At 38.8% G+C, this 12,273-nt stretch overlaps 1 protein-coding gene across 1 annotated transcript in view; it reads right to left on the bottom strand.

Moving 5' to 3' along the window:
• AFG1L (AFG1 like ATPase) overlaps positions 1–12,273 on the bottom strand; it is a 154,857-nt gene that overhangs the window by 112,941 nt on the left and 29,643 nt on the right. Inside the window, exon 3 of the mRNA XM_006101697.3 lies at positions 5,480–5,531. Coding sequence (XP_006101759.1) covers positions 5,480–5,531 — 52 coding nt within the window. The remainder of the gene's footprint in view (positions 1–5,479; positions 5,532–12,273) is intronic.

The following is a 12,273-nucleotide window of genomic DNA, read 5'->3' on the forward strand; positions in this document are numbered from 1 at the left end:
CCATGCCCTCATGGAACTTGGTGGTTTAACCTTATATATCTTTTAAGATATAAAGAGCTCTTACAAACTACAATGAACTTTTTGTCCTAAAGCTCTTCCTTCTGGAAACTTCTCTACTTAGTATGATTCTATGATGAAAGTATCAATCACAAGGTGGACCAATAAAAATACCCCACTACCCTACACACTGTGATTGGCCCTGCCGTGAGCATATGACCCAGTTAGGTAATATTTTGTGGGAGGAGTTAATATGGATTCCAAGAATAAGAATCATCCCTTCTCCTTTTAAGAGAGCAACCTAGAAGATCCCAGGAGCCTTCTTTCCTATAACATCAAAAAATTATTACCAAGAATGAAGCCAACAAGAGAAAACCAGAACCAAGCAATGAAGAAGGGAAAGGGAAGGAAGGAGAGAGAGAGATCCCTAAAATATTATTTAATCTCTCCTCTCTACCCATAGCTGAATCAGATCATTACTTGATTTCACAATTAAACCAACCATTAAATTCCTCCCCTAGTTTATCTACTTCAATCGACTCCCCTCGCCCCACTCCAACTGAAAGAGACTGAGCAATACAGAATTAACAAGGGGGGTGGGGAAAGATGATCAAGTGCACAGAACATGAGTATTCAAATAACACACAAAATGTGGGGCGCGGGTACAGTGTTTTGGCCAGGTTCAAGCCTCGGACTAATGAAAGGACAGGGTCCTCTCATTGCCACGTGCAAGTCCCAGCTGGAGGGCAGGGCCCTCCCAGCACAATTATAGCCAACAGCTATGGTTGTAAGCTTGAACCTATGGTCCAAACACGTGGTCCCACGTGCCTTGTGCTAGAGTTCAGGTGCATGTAGTTGAGTAGGGTTGGAACTCACGAGAATGCTGTAAACAACTTGATCACGCCCCTACTTTGCCTCGTGGCATCTGCTATAAAATAAAGACACGGCTTGTGGGCGCTGGCGCTGTCTCCTCATCAGGGAGCAGCGTCCCACCAAGACTCAGCTTTCATTCTCTTTTCTGTCTTTTCTCAATCCTTTCACCGCCCCCCACTCAGGATCACCCTTGGCTGCGCTGGCACGGCACAACAAAATATATAAATAGCTTTAAACACATTTTTTAAAGTTTAACTCCATCTGAAATATAAAAAATACAAATTAAAACACCAATGATATACCAGTTTTATGTTGGTGAGGAAATGGGAGAATCCAAGTAAATCACCGAGGTCTCGCTAAATTGGATTAAGAAACTTCAGAATTATAGGAGTCCAACATAGGTGAAAATTTCAAGGCAAAGCACCAGAGAGGAGGAAGCTATATAATGAAAAGAGCTCCTGAAACCAACATGTGAGTACTCTTGAGTCTTTGGCTGAAGACTAGCTACTCCTATGTAGGGTGATACTCCATGATGTGAGGCAAAGAATGGCTATCAGAAAACTATAAGATAAACAATTTCTAGTTGTTGTATGTATCATATCTCTGGAAATTATGGACAACACAGGGATTCTTGTAGAAATAGAATTGTTCAGTATCTTGACTATGGTGGTGGATACATGAAACTACACAGGTGATAAATTGTACACATACATGAATACAAGTAAAACTGGAGAAATTTGAATAAGATCTGTGAACTGTATCGATGTCAATATCCTGGTTGTGATATTTATACTATAGTTTTGCAAAATGTTACCTTTCAGGGCAATAAAATAGAAAATATCAAAATATATCACATGTAAGGGTAAGTTTTCTTTCATGAAACTATTTTTCAGGCATGTAGGGGTGTGTGTGTGCGCGTGCACTCGTGGGCACTGGTGCTTTGCCTTGAAATTTTCACCTATGTGCACTCAATGAGTCAGGGCGTAAAATATAGTGCTTACTCTGGATCATGTTCAAAAACGTTTCAAAGCCATTGCAAGAGTTTGTGAACTTAGGGTGAACAAAGGCTGCCTGTTTTTATTCACAAGTATATCTCCAGAAACAATATAAGGCAGATGCTCAATAAACATTTGTCATGTGAATGGAAGAATGAGGACAAAAGTTGTTGGAAAAAAGTAGGGAAGAAATCTACAGTACATTTTACCGACCTCACAATTTGCTTTAGTCTCTACAGAATCCTAAATAAAACCTTGTATATACTGAGTGGCCAGATTATTATGACCACCTGACGTTTGTAGGCAAATTAGCTCTAATTTTGCACTGAAGTTGCTAGAGGGCCAGATCATTATAAACGTCTGAATAGCACAACATACCTAAGTATCGTTGTGGATCAAGTTCATCCTATCATGTTGATGGAGTATCCCAATGGAGATGGCTTCTTCCAACAAGACAATGCGCCATGCCACAGTGCTCATATTGTGCAGGAGTGGTTTCAAGAACATGAGGGAGACTTTACCTTGCTTAGGTGGCCCCCACAATCACCAGACCTCAATCCAATTGAGCATTTGTGGGACGAAGTTAAAAGAGCCATCAGGCAGCTGGTTCCACAACCATCAAATCTCACAGAACTGGACAGTGCTATTCATCAGGCATGGTGTCAGATTGCTCGCATCACCTTTCAACATCTCGTGGAGTCAATGCCAAGAAGAATCGCCGCAGTATTGAAGACAAAAGGTGGCCCAACGAAGTACTGATGGGGTGGTTATAATAATCTGGCCGGTCATAATAATCTGGCCACTCAGTGTATTTCTTAAGAGGAGATTCTTGCTAGGGGACTAATTTGTAAAACCTAAAACTCTTTTATGTTCTAACTTTCATGCCTATAGTTAGGAAAACAAAAATGACGACTCAAGAGCCCCCTGCACCCATGGTGTCCTTTTCACAGCCGACTCCCTGGAGAAGGAGCTGTATATATGTAGTGGCCTCCATCATGGCCTCCAAGTCCAGCAGAATTTTGCTTCCCAACTCCTAACCTTATTACCAGCCTACCTTTGAATAGTGAAATTATCAATGTGAAATAGGTGAGGCTAAACCAAGAGTCAGCAGAAAAAGGACTAATAAACAAAAAGGAACTTTTATTATCTCCTCATATACCAGAGAAATCATTAAGTGCAGTCTGTTTGTTAGTCAGAAGCAGGAACCTTGCTGTGGGGTAAGAATGAAGCCCAAGAAACTACTGCAGCTTATGGTCTCTGTATGGTTTGAGCTAAGCATTTTATTAATGAATACGTTTTGTTTCAAGATTGAACCATGATGATAATCCCTTCAATTTATATAGCAACTCCACTGGGGTTCCCTGGATTGGGTGGTCTACCTGAATCAATCATCTCAACATGTCTACGAAGAAAGGGAGTACAGTTGAGCAGGCATGACAGAGGGCAAGCCAAGCACAGGAACAAGGAGTGGGAAGGGGGCACTAAGAAGCAGACACCCTCTTTCCCATCACTTCTGAAAATGTAAACCTGTTTCCCAAGTTTAAAAAAGGAAACTAAAGAATAAGAGCTTGTGAAGGCACTGGGAGGCTTTTCTCCCAGCCAGAGAAGCTGACCTGTCGCTGATCACCTTCTGTAAGTATTCTAAACTAAACTGAGTATAACCACTGAAATGTTCATCTCACTTCCTGTTTCATAATTCCTTTCTCTTTTCCTCTTTACATTATAAAAATGTCCCTAACCAAAGGTTGCCCCATACCCAGCCTATGTGAACATCCTATGTTATCACATCTTTTCTGATTCTTTCAAGCATTCAGATGATTTATGTTTTTGTACTTCCCTTCAATCAATTAGAATACAGCTGTGTTTTTCAAACTAAAATCCAACAACTTTTATGAGTTTTTTTTAAGTCCTTTGCAGAAGTAGAAGAAGTTGTGCTTTACTAACCATCTCCATTTATGGTTAAGTGGCTAAAGTATCAGGAGAAACAAAGATATTGGTTTTAGCAATGACTGATTGTGAAAGTGAAGGTATAGGAAGGACATGTTCTGAGATTTGCTGGCAGTGCCCAAAGGCACTGACATGTAGCACTGACCATGCACCTGGTATAAAATGCTTTTTAACTACGAAGGAAGCATACCCTGATCTAAAAAATACCAATTAGATATTTAACTAAGAGAACAATAGTTTGAGCTTCTTTCACATTTTCTTTAACTGTAAGTTTCAAGAACTTGAAGAATTTTAGGGGCAATCTGTATCATTCACTTTTGTGAACTAAATTCTCTTTTTATTAGGTTCACTAAATCTGTAAATGTAAAACAGGAATTTAGCAGCATTTGTAAACAAATCAGAAAAAAAGGAGGACCCTCTTAAAGATGAAAAGCTAAACCCTTAAAGTTTTATCTTTAAGGTACTATAACTATTTATTCAACTGTTTTATTTCTTGTCCTAAATATATTACTAACTTCTGCCATCACTCCATAATGCAAATTTGTTATGGTTACAGGGAAACCTGAAGCGTGTTTATCAGTCTAGGACCAAAACTGGTCCAATTACATGTAAGTGAGAGTTTTTAGTATCCCACTATAAGAAATGAGTGACAAGCAATAAGGCCAGGGAAAGTAAGAGCCACCTTCGTAACATCAGTGAATGTGGGTAACCAGGGAGAGGTTTAGGAAGGATTTGTTTGAAGGAAATGGAAAGCAGAAAACAGATTGTTTCAGCAAAACAGATGAAGTCAGAGAAGAAGCAAGACATTAGTTGATTAGGAAAATCTAGAAGGTAAGTGACTGTTCATAAATCTTCCAAGAAAATGTGAGTCTTTGTGCCCAATGTACAGAAAGGGGAGACTAAGCCCTAGCTGATTTGGCTCAGTGGATAGAGCCTCGGCCCAGGGACTGAAGGGTCATGGGTTGGATTCTGGTCAAGGGCACGTACCTCTGTTGCAGGCTAGATCCCAGTCCCCAGTTGGGGTTTGTGCAGGAGGCAACCAATCAATGTTTCTCTCTGTGTCTCTCCCCCTCCCTTCCACTCTCTCTAAAAATCAGTGGGAAAATATCCTTGGGTAAGAATTAACAATAACAACAAAACAAAACAAAGAAATGAGAGACCATGGAAGTATTACCACTCATGCATTAAGAGTATCTACTAATAGGGGTTGGGGGAGGGGTACAAAAAAAAAGAGTATCTACTAATAACTAAATTGAGGATAAGGGTTTGCATTATGAGTAGAAATATTAGTGGAAAGTAAAAGTGAAAAAGAACAGCTTTTTAAAAAAGTACATCCTAAGCTGAGTCAAATAGCAGTGAGCAACAGGATTCTGAATTATCTAATAACCTACCTATAGATGATTTCCTTCCCCAAGATGAACTCACTTTATTCATTGAATAATGTTTGCACCCTAACATGCTAACTAACACTGCCTTACACTACAGGCACACCCTCTGAGAAGTAAAAGTGCAAACTAAGATGCCAACCCTTCCCTCCCCCTATTTTACCTCACCTCATCCTACTCCCTTGCTGGTAGTGGATTGAAGGATGGAAATGGAAGTTATCTCTGAGCAAAGCTGGGAAACTTTCTGTTTGTACCACCCAAAACTTGTTTTAACACACTTACCAACATCTCCATAAACATAGAGGCCCTTTGGAGGTTTGCTCCTTGAAAAAAGCTGCAAATTAAGAACAAATTATAAATCTCTAACATGGAAATCATTAAATATCATCATATACATAGTGTTCCTAACTATGCTATATATACAGGGCTAAAATGGACTATTATGCACAATAAGTAAAAAAACAAACAAACAAACAAACAAAAAACTTGATGTAAAAGGCTGGGAAACCTAACTTAGGTTTCAATACAAGAGGCAAAATGCATAGTGGTCCAGAGCAGGGGCTCTGAAGTCATGCAAGTTTACATTCCTACACCATCTGCTAACCATGTAATCTTCCCCCTCTTTCCCAACCAGCTCTCCAAACAATGGCAGCCTGGCTCATTCTCAGCAAGCAATAGATTAGAAGAATTTTTCTGGAAAAACTAAATGATATCCAGCCTTATTTGCTGCCCTAGGCCTGTCCTGCCCATGACTCTCAAAGTCGTTTCTTGATTCGATCTTTATTTGAAACATCTGCCGTGAACTGCTTCCGGCCAGGACTCAGATACACACCCAACCCCTAAAATGCACAGACATAACATTAGACAAACACTTGAAAATGTGAACATGAGTAAGTTTCTCTAATGACTAGTGTAAGATCTGTTCTGTTACTTGTATCTTAGGAAATTTGTAAAGGAGGAGGTGGAGGATACCTTTCTACAGGGTTTTTGATGAGTCCAATAACACTGCATTGTACCACTGAGCCACACTGGCCAGGCCATTGTAAATTGTACAGATGGTAAACTTAAGGATGATGTTGAAAGATTGTGGTAACCTATCACCTCCCTCTGCTAAGCATAAAAGATACAGCCCAAGGGTACTGGAGTTGGACCCAAAAGATCTGGTACAAATTCTGGTTCTGCTACTTATTAGCTATGTGACTCTGGGTAAGCCTCATCAACCCTACAATCTGCTATTTCCTTATCTATTGGGTGCAGGGCAGAGCGCAGGGGAGTTTCCACTCACTGCCTACTTCTGCATACCTAATCACAAGGCCCACTCACTCACAATGAAGACTGAAAGCTACGTGTGCTTACTGATACCTGCTTCCATCCAAACTTGGGGCCATGAAAAGAGAAACGTTGCACCCTTTGACACACTCATCTAAAAGACCTGAATAACACTAACATACACTCAAGATATTTTATATTTAAAACTCTATACCAAATGAACCAAGAATTCAAGACAGGTAGCCCAATTTCAAATATAGCCCATGTGCTAAGCCATAAAGGAAACCTCAATAAATTCCAAAGAACCAATGTACTCCAACCATACTATAATAAAGTTAGAAATAATGGAAGAATTGCTAAAAATAGAAAAGCCTCATACTAAGATATTGACCTTCCCATCACATGCACCCAAACTTCTGAATACTGCTGAAAAAAGGTCTGAAAGGCTTGCAGACTGCACCCTCTCACCAGCCCCTCCATATTGTCAATAATTGTTTCCCTGATTAGTTCACTCTCTTTCTCCACAATGATGCTCTAGATTCTAGAACCTTCTCAGCTCCCTTCATGCTAAACTATACTTCCTCTATCACTTTCAGCAAATATCTCCTACTTCTTCATAGGGAGAAAACAGAGGCAGTGGGTTGGAACACCTTCAACTTCCTATATGAAAGTAATCCCACCCATATCTGTGCCCATCCTTTCCTCTCTTCCTCCTGTGACAAAGGAAGATGATTCCTCCCCCAGTACAACCTTCTATCAATTTCTGGATCTCAGCCCCTCCCCCCAACCTTCTCAGGAACTTCGGCCCATTAAATTAAGTTTTTCACTTCTCTTGTAATCCTTCTCTTCAACATCTTTATAACTATCTTTCTGTGAATGTATTTTTACAACCTTGAAGTGTGATGTTTTATAAGCAAAACACAAACCCAAAAACTATAAGGGGAAAGATAGCTACATTAAAAGAAGTGGAGTTAAACATTTCTGTTTGGGGGGGAAAAATGTTAAGAAAGGTAAAAAGATAAACTACAAAAAAAAGAAACATTTATTATAAAAAAGAATTTATTTCCTTGGTAAACAAAGAGCTTTTATAAATCAATAAGAAAAACAAATACAAATTGCTTAAACATATAAAAAATACTTCATTTCATTCACAATAAAAGATATGTGATTTATGCCCTGGCCGTTTTGGCTCGGTGGATAGAGCATCGGCCTGCGGACTCAAGGGTCCCAGGTTTGATTCCGGTCAAGGGCATGTACCTTGGTTGCGGGCACATACCCAGTGGGGAGTGTGCAGGAGGCAGCTGATCGATGTTTCTCTCTCATCTCTCATTGATGTTTCTAACTCTCTATCCCTCTCCCTTCCTCTCTGTAAAAAATCAATAAAATATATTTTTTTAAAAAGATATGTGATTTACAATAATAATGACAAACCACCATGACAAAATTCTAAAAGTCTCAGAGAATACAATATTATTAAAGATGTAGACAGACAGGCAGGCTCATAAATTGTAAGAATATGAATTGCTGCAGTTTATTTTTTTAGATAAATGTCATTGTCTATCAGAATGTAAAGTACATATACCCTTTAACTGAACAATTCCATTTCTAGAAATTTATCCTACAGGAATAACCACACGTACAAGATATATTAGTATATTCATATGATGGAGTACTATACCACTGTTAAAAGCTAATGAATTGTTGGATATTCAAATGAAAGAATTTTTAAAAATGAGGTAGCTCTTATAAGAAGTAGAGACTCTCATTATTTGCAGATGATCTGATATTGTATATTAAGAACCCTAAAGATTCCACCAAAAAAACTACTAGAACTGATAACTGAATTCAGTAAAATAGCAGGATACAAAAAAAAAAAATTTTTAATCCAGACATCAATGGCATTTTTATACACCAATAATGAACTATCAGAAAGGGAAACTATGAAAATAACCCCATTCACAATTGCTTCAAAAAGAATAAAATACCTAGGAATAAATTTAACCAAGGATATAAAAGACCTGTACTCAAAAATTATAAGACACTGAAGAAAGAAATTGAGGAACATAAAAACAAATGGAAGCATATACCGTGATCATGGATAGGAATAATTAACATCATTTAAATGTCCATAATTCAAAGCAATCTACAGAGTCAATGCAATTCCTATCAAGATAATAATCTAGTATATCACTAAACTAGAACAAATGTTTCAAAAACTTGTATGGAACCACAAAAGACCTCAAATAGCAACAGCAATCTTGAGATAGAAGAACTAAGTTTGAGGAATCACCCTACCTGATATCAAACTATACTATAAGGCCATAGAAATCAAAACAGCATGGTACTGGCAAAAAACAACAACAGACATATAGATCAATGGCACAGAATAGAGAGCCCAGAATTAAATCCACAACTTTATAGTCAATTAATATTGAACAAAGGAGGCAAAAACATATAATGGACTAAAGATAGTCTATTCAATAAATGGTGTTGGGAAAATTAGACAAACACGTGCAAAAAAAATTAAACTAGACCACCTTCTTACATCACACACAAGAATAAACTCAATATGAATTAAAGCCCCAGATAGTTTGGCTCAGTGGATAGAGCGTTGGCCTGGGGACTGAAGGGTCTTAGGTTTGATTCTGGTCAAGGGCACATACCTCAGTTGATTGCAGGCTCAATTCCCAGCCTGGTCCGGGCGCCTGGGGAGGCAACCAATCGATGTCGATGTGTCTCTCTCACATTGATTATTTCTCTCTCTGTCTCTCCCCCTTTCTTCCACTCTCTCTAAAATTCAATGGAAAAATATCCTCGGTGACGATTAACAAATAAAATGGATTAAAAACTTAAATGTTAGACTCAAAATCATAAAAACCCTGGAAGAGTAATACTTTCAACAATAAAGATTTTTTTTTAAATCCTAGAAGAAAACATAGGCAGTAAAATCTCAGACATTCTCGTAGCAATATTTTTCCTGATATATCTCCTCCAGCAAGTGAAACAAAAGAAAAAATCAACAAATGGAAATACATCAAACTAAAAAGTTTTTGCAAAGCAAATGAAACCATCAACACAATGAAAAGACAACCCACTGAATAGGAGAACATATTTGCCAACGATACATCTGATAAGGGATTAATAATATCCAAAGTTTATAAAGAACTCATAAGACTCAACACCAAAGAAACAAACAATTTAATTGAAAAATGGGCAGAGGAACTAAACAGACACTTCTCCAAAGAGGACATACAGATGGTCAATAGACATATGAAAAGATGCTCAACATCACTAATCAAAGAAATGCAAATTAAAACCATAAAGGGCCCGGCTGCATGGCTCAATGGTTGAGCACTGACCTATGAACCAGGAAGTCAAGGTTCTATCCACGGTCAGGGTACATGCCCTAGTTGTGAGCTCCATCCCCATAGGGGCCAAGCAGGAGGCAGCCAATCAATGATTCTCTTTCATCATTGATGTTTCTATCTCTCTCCCTTCCTCTTTCTGAAATCAATAAAAATATTTTTTTTAAGAAAACCACAATGAGATATCACCTCACACTTCTCAGAATGGCTATCATCAATAAGTCAACAAATAACAAGTGTTGGCAAGGATACGGAGAAAAGGGAACCCTCATACACTGTTGGCAGGAATGCGGATTGGTGCAGCCACTGTGGAAAACAGTATGACGTTACCTTAAAAAAAAAATGGAACTGTCTTGCCCTAACCAGTTTGGCTCAGTGGATAGAGCGTCGGCCTGCAGACTGAAGGGTCCCAGGTTTGATTCCGGTCAAGGGCATGTACCTTGGTTGCGGGCACATCCCCAGTAGGAGGTGTGCAGGAGGCAGCTGATCGATGTTTCTCACCCGATGTTTCTAACTCTCTATCCCTCTCCCTTCCTCTCTGTAAAAAGTCAATAAAATATATTTAAAAAAAAAAAAAGGAACTGCCTTATGACCCAGCTACTCCACTCCTGGGAATTTATCTGAAGAAACCCAAAACAGTAATTTGCGCCCCTGTGTTCATTGAAGAATTTATTTACAATAGCCAAGACTTGGAAGCAGCCCAAGTGTCCATCAGTAGATGAGTGGATAAAAATGCTGTGGTAAATTGACACAATGGAATGCTACTCTGCTGTAAAAAGGAAGAAAATTTTACCCTTGTGACAGCATGGATGGACCTGGACAACATTATGCTAAGTGAAATAAGCCAGTTGAAGAAAGACAAGTACCATATGATTTCACTCATGTGTAGAATTTAATGAAACTGAACTACCAAGCAAAACAGAGACAGACTCATATACACAGAGAGCAGGCAGACAGCTTTGGATGGGGGCAGGGAGGGTAGGGGTGGAGGTACTGCGCAAAAAAAGAAAAAAAGACAGAGAAGACACAGACAGTGTGGTGATTGTGGGGGCAAAGGGGAATCAGTGGAGGTGAAAGAGGGCATGGATGGGATAAATGGTGATAGAAAAAATTAAATTTTTTTTTAATGTGGGAAGATTTCCAGAAGTGTTAAAAAACAAAAAACAAAACAGTTTGAAGTTGGCAACTAGAAAAATTTTATTGAACCATACACCTTGAGTAAATACTGGCATTAAGTTGGACATTTTCAAACAGCCACTAGTTCCAAAATATATCAGCCTTTTTAATGTTTATTACTTTAGCCATTGCCATGCCTAAATGGACTTGATACATACCTTGAGGTGTTGGTGACCGTATCATAGGATTCTTACTGCATTAGAATAGGAGATCTGGCCCTGACGGGTGTAGCTCAGAGGGTTGAGCGTCATCCTGTGCACTGAAAGGTCACCAATTTGATTCCTGGTCAGGGCACATACCCAGGTTTCGGGTTTGATCCCCAGTCAGGATGTGTTTGTGGGAGACAACCAATGGATGTTTCTCTCTCTCATCTGTTTCTCTCTATCTCCCTCTCGCTCTACCTTCCTCTCTCTAAAAATCAATTTAAAATCTTTTTAAAACATAAAATAACCAACATCACCCCCTTCACCCCAACTTTAAAAAAAGTGAAACTGCTGGGTTTTTCTTTCAGCCTATGGCACTGTGAAAAAGACATAATGAAGCTGGGAGCCAAGAGGTTAGAAACCTCTGTGAGAAAAGCAGGAATAGCCTGGCCGGCATGGCTGAGTGGTTGAGCATTGACCTATGAACCAGGAGGTCACAGTTCGATTCCTGACCAGGGCATATGCCCGTGTAGCGGGCTGCAGAAGGCAGCCGATCAATAATTCTCTCTCATCATTGATGTCTCTATCTCTCTCTCCTTCTCCCTTCCTCTCTGAATCAATAAAAATATATTAAAAAAAGAAAAGAAAAGCAGGAATTAGGGGCTTAAAGAAACCAAAAGGGAAGCAATTAATTTTGCATGAGGGTGATTAAGGAAAAATTACAGAAGGGAGACAGCCTGTGAGCTTACAGGTGGAGTAAAAATAGAACAAGCTATTCTAGTCAGATGTAAAATAGAAAAAGCTATTCTAGCTTGGAGGAAAAGCAAAGACATTCTAATAAAAAGGCAGAATGTCCAGTTAATTGTCTTGGGTGTGATAAGGTAATATAGTTATGCAGAAGAATATCTTTGTTAGGAGATACATAATGATGTTTTCAGGGTCAAGTGTTATGATGTTGTAATTTACTTTCACGTGATTAAAGAAAAATATATGTCAAGAGAGAGAAAGAACAAATGGAACATAATGTTAACTGTTAGTGGATTTAAGTGTAATTGTGAAATTTTTTCAAAATTAAATAGTTGGGGGGAAATAAACCACAAAATTTGAAAAGGTGACTAATTAG

Source organism: Myotis lucifugus, unplaced genomic scaffold (genome assembly GCF_000147115.1).
Source record: "Myotis lucifugus unplaced genomic scaffold, Myoluc2.0 scaffold_378, whole genome shotgun sequence".
Taxonomy (NCBI): Eukaryota; Metazoa; Chordata; class Mammalia; order Chiroptera; family Vespertilionidae; genus Myotis; species Myotis lucifugus.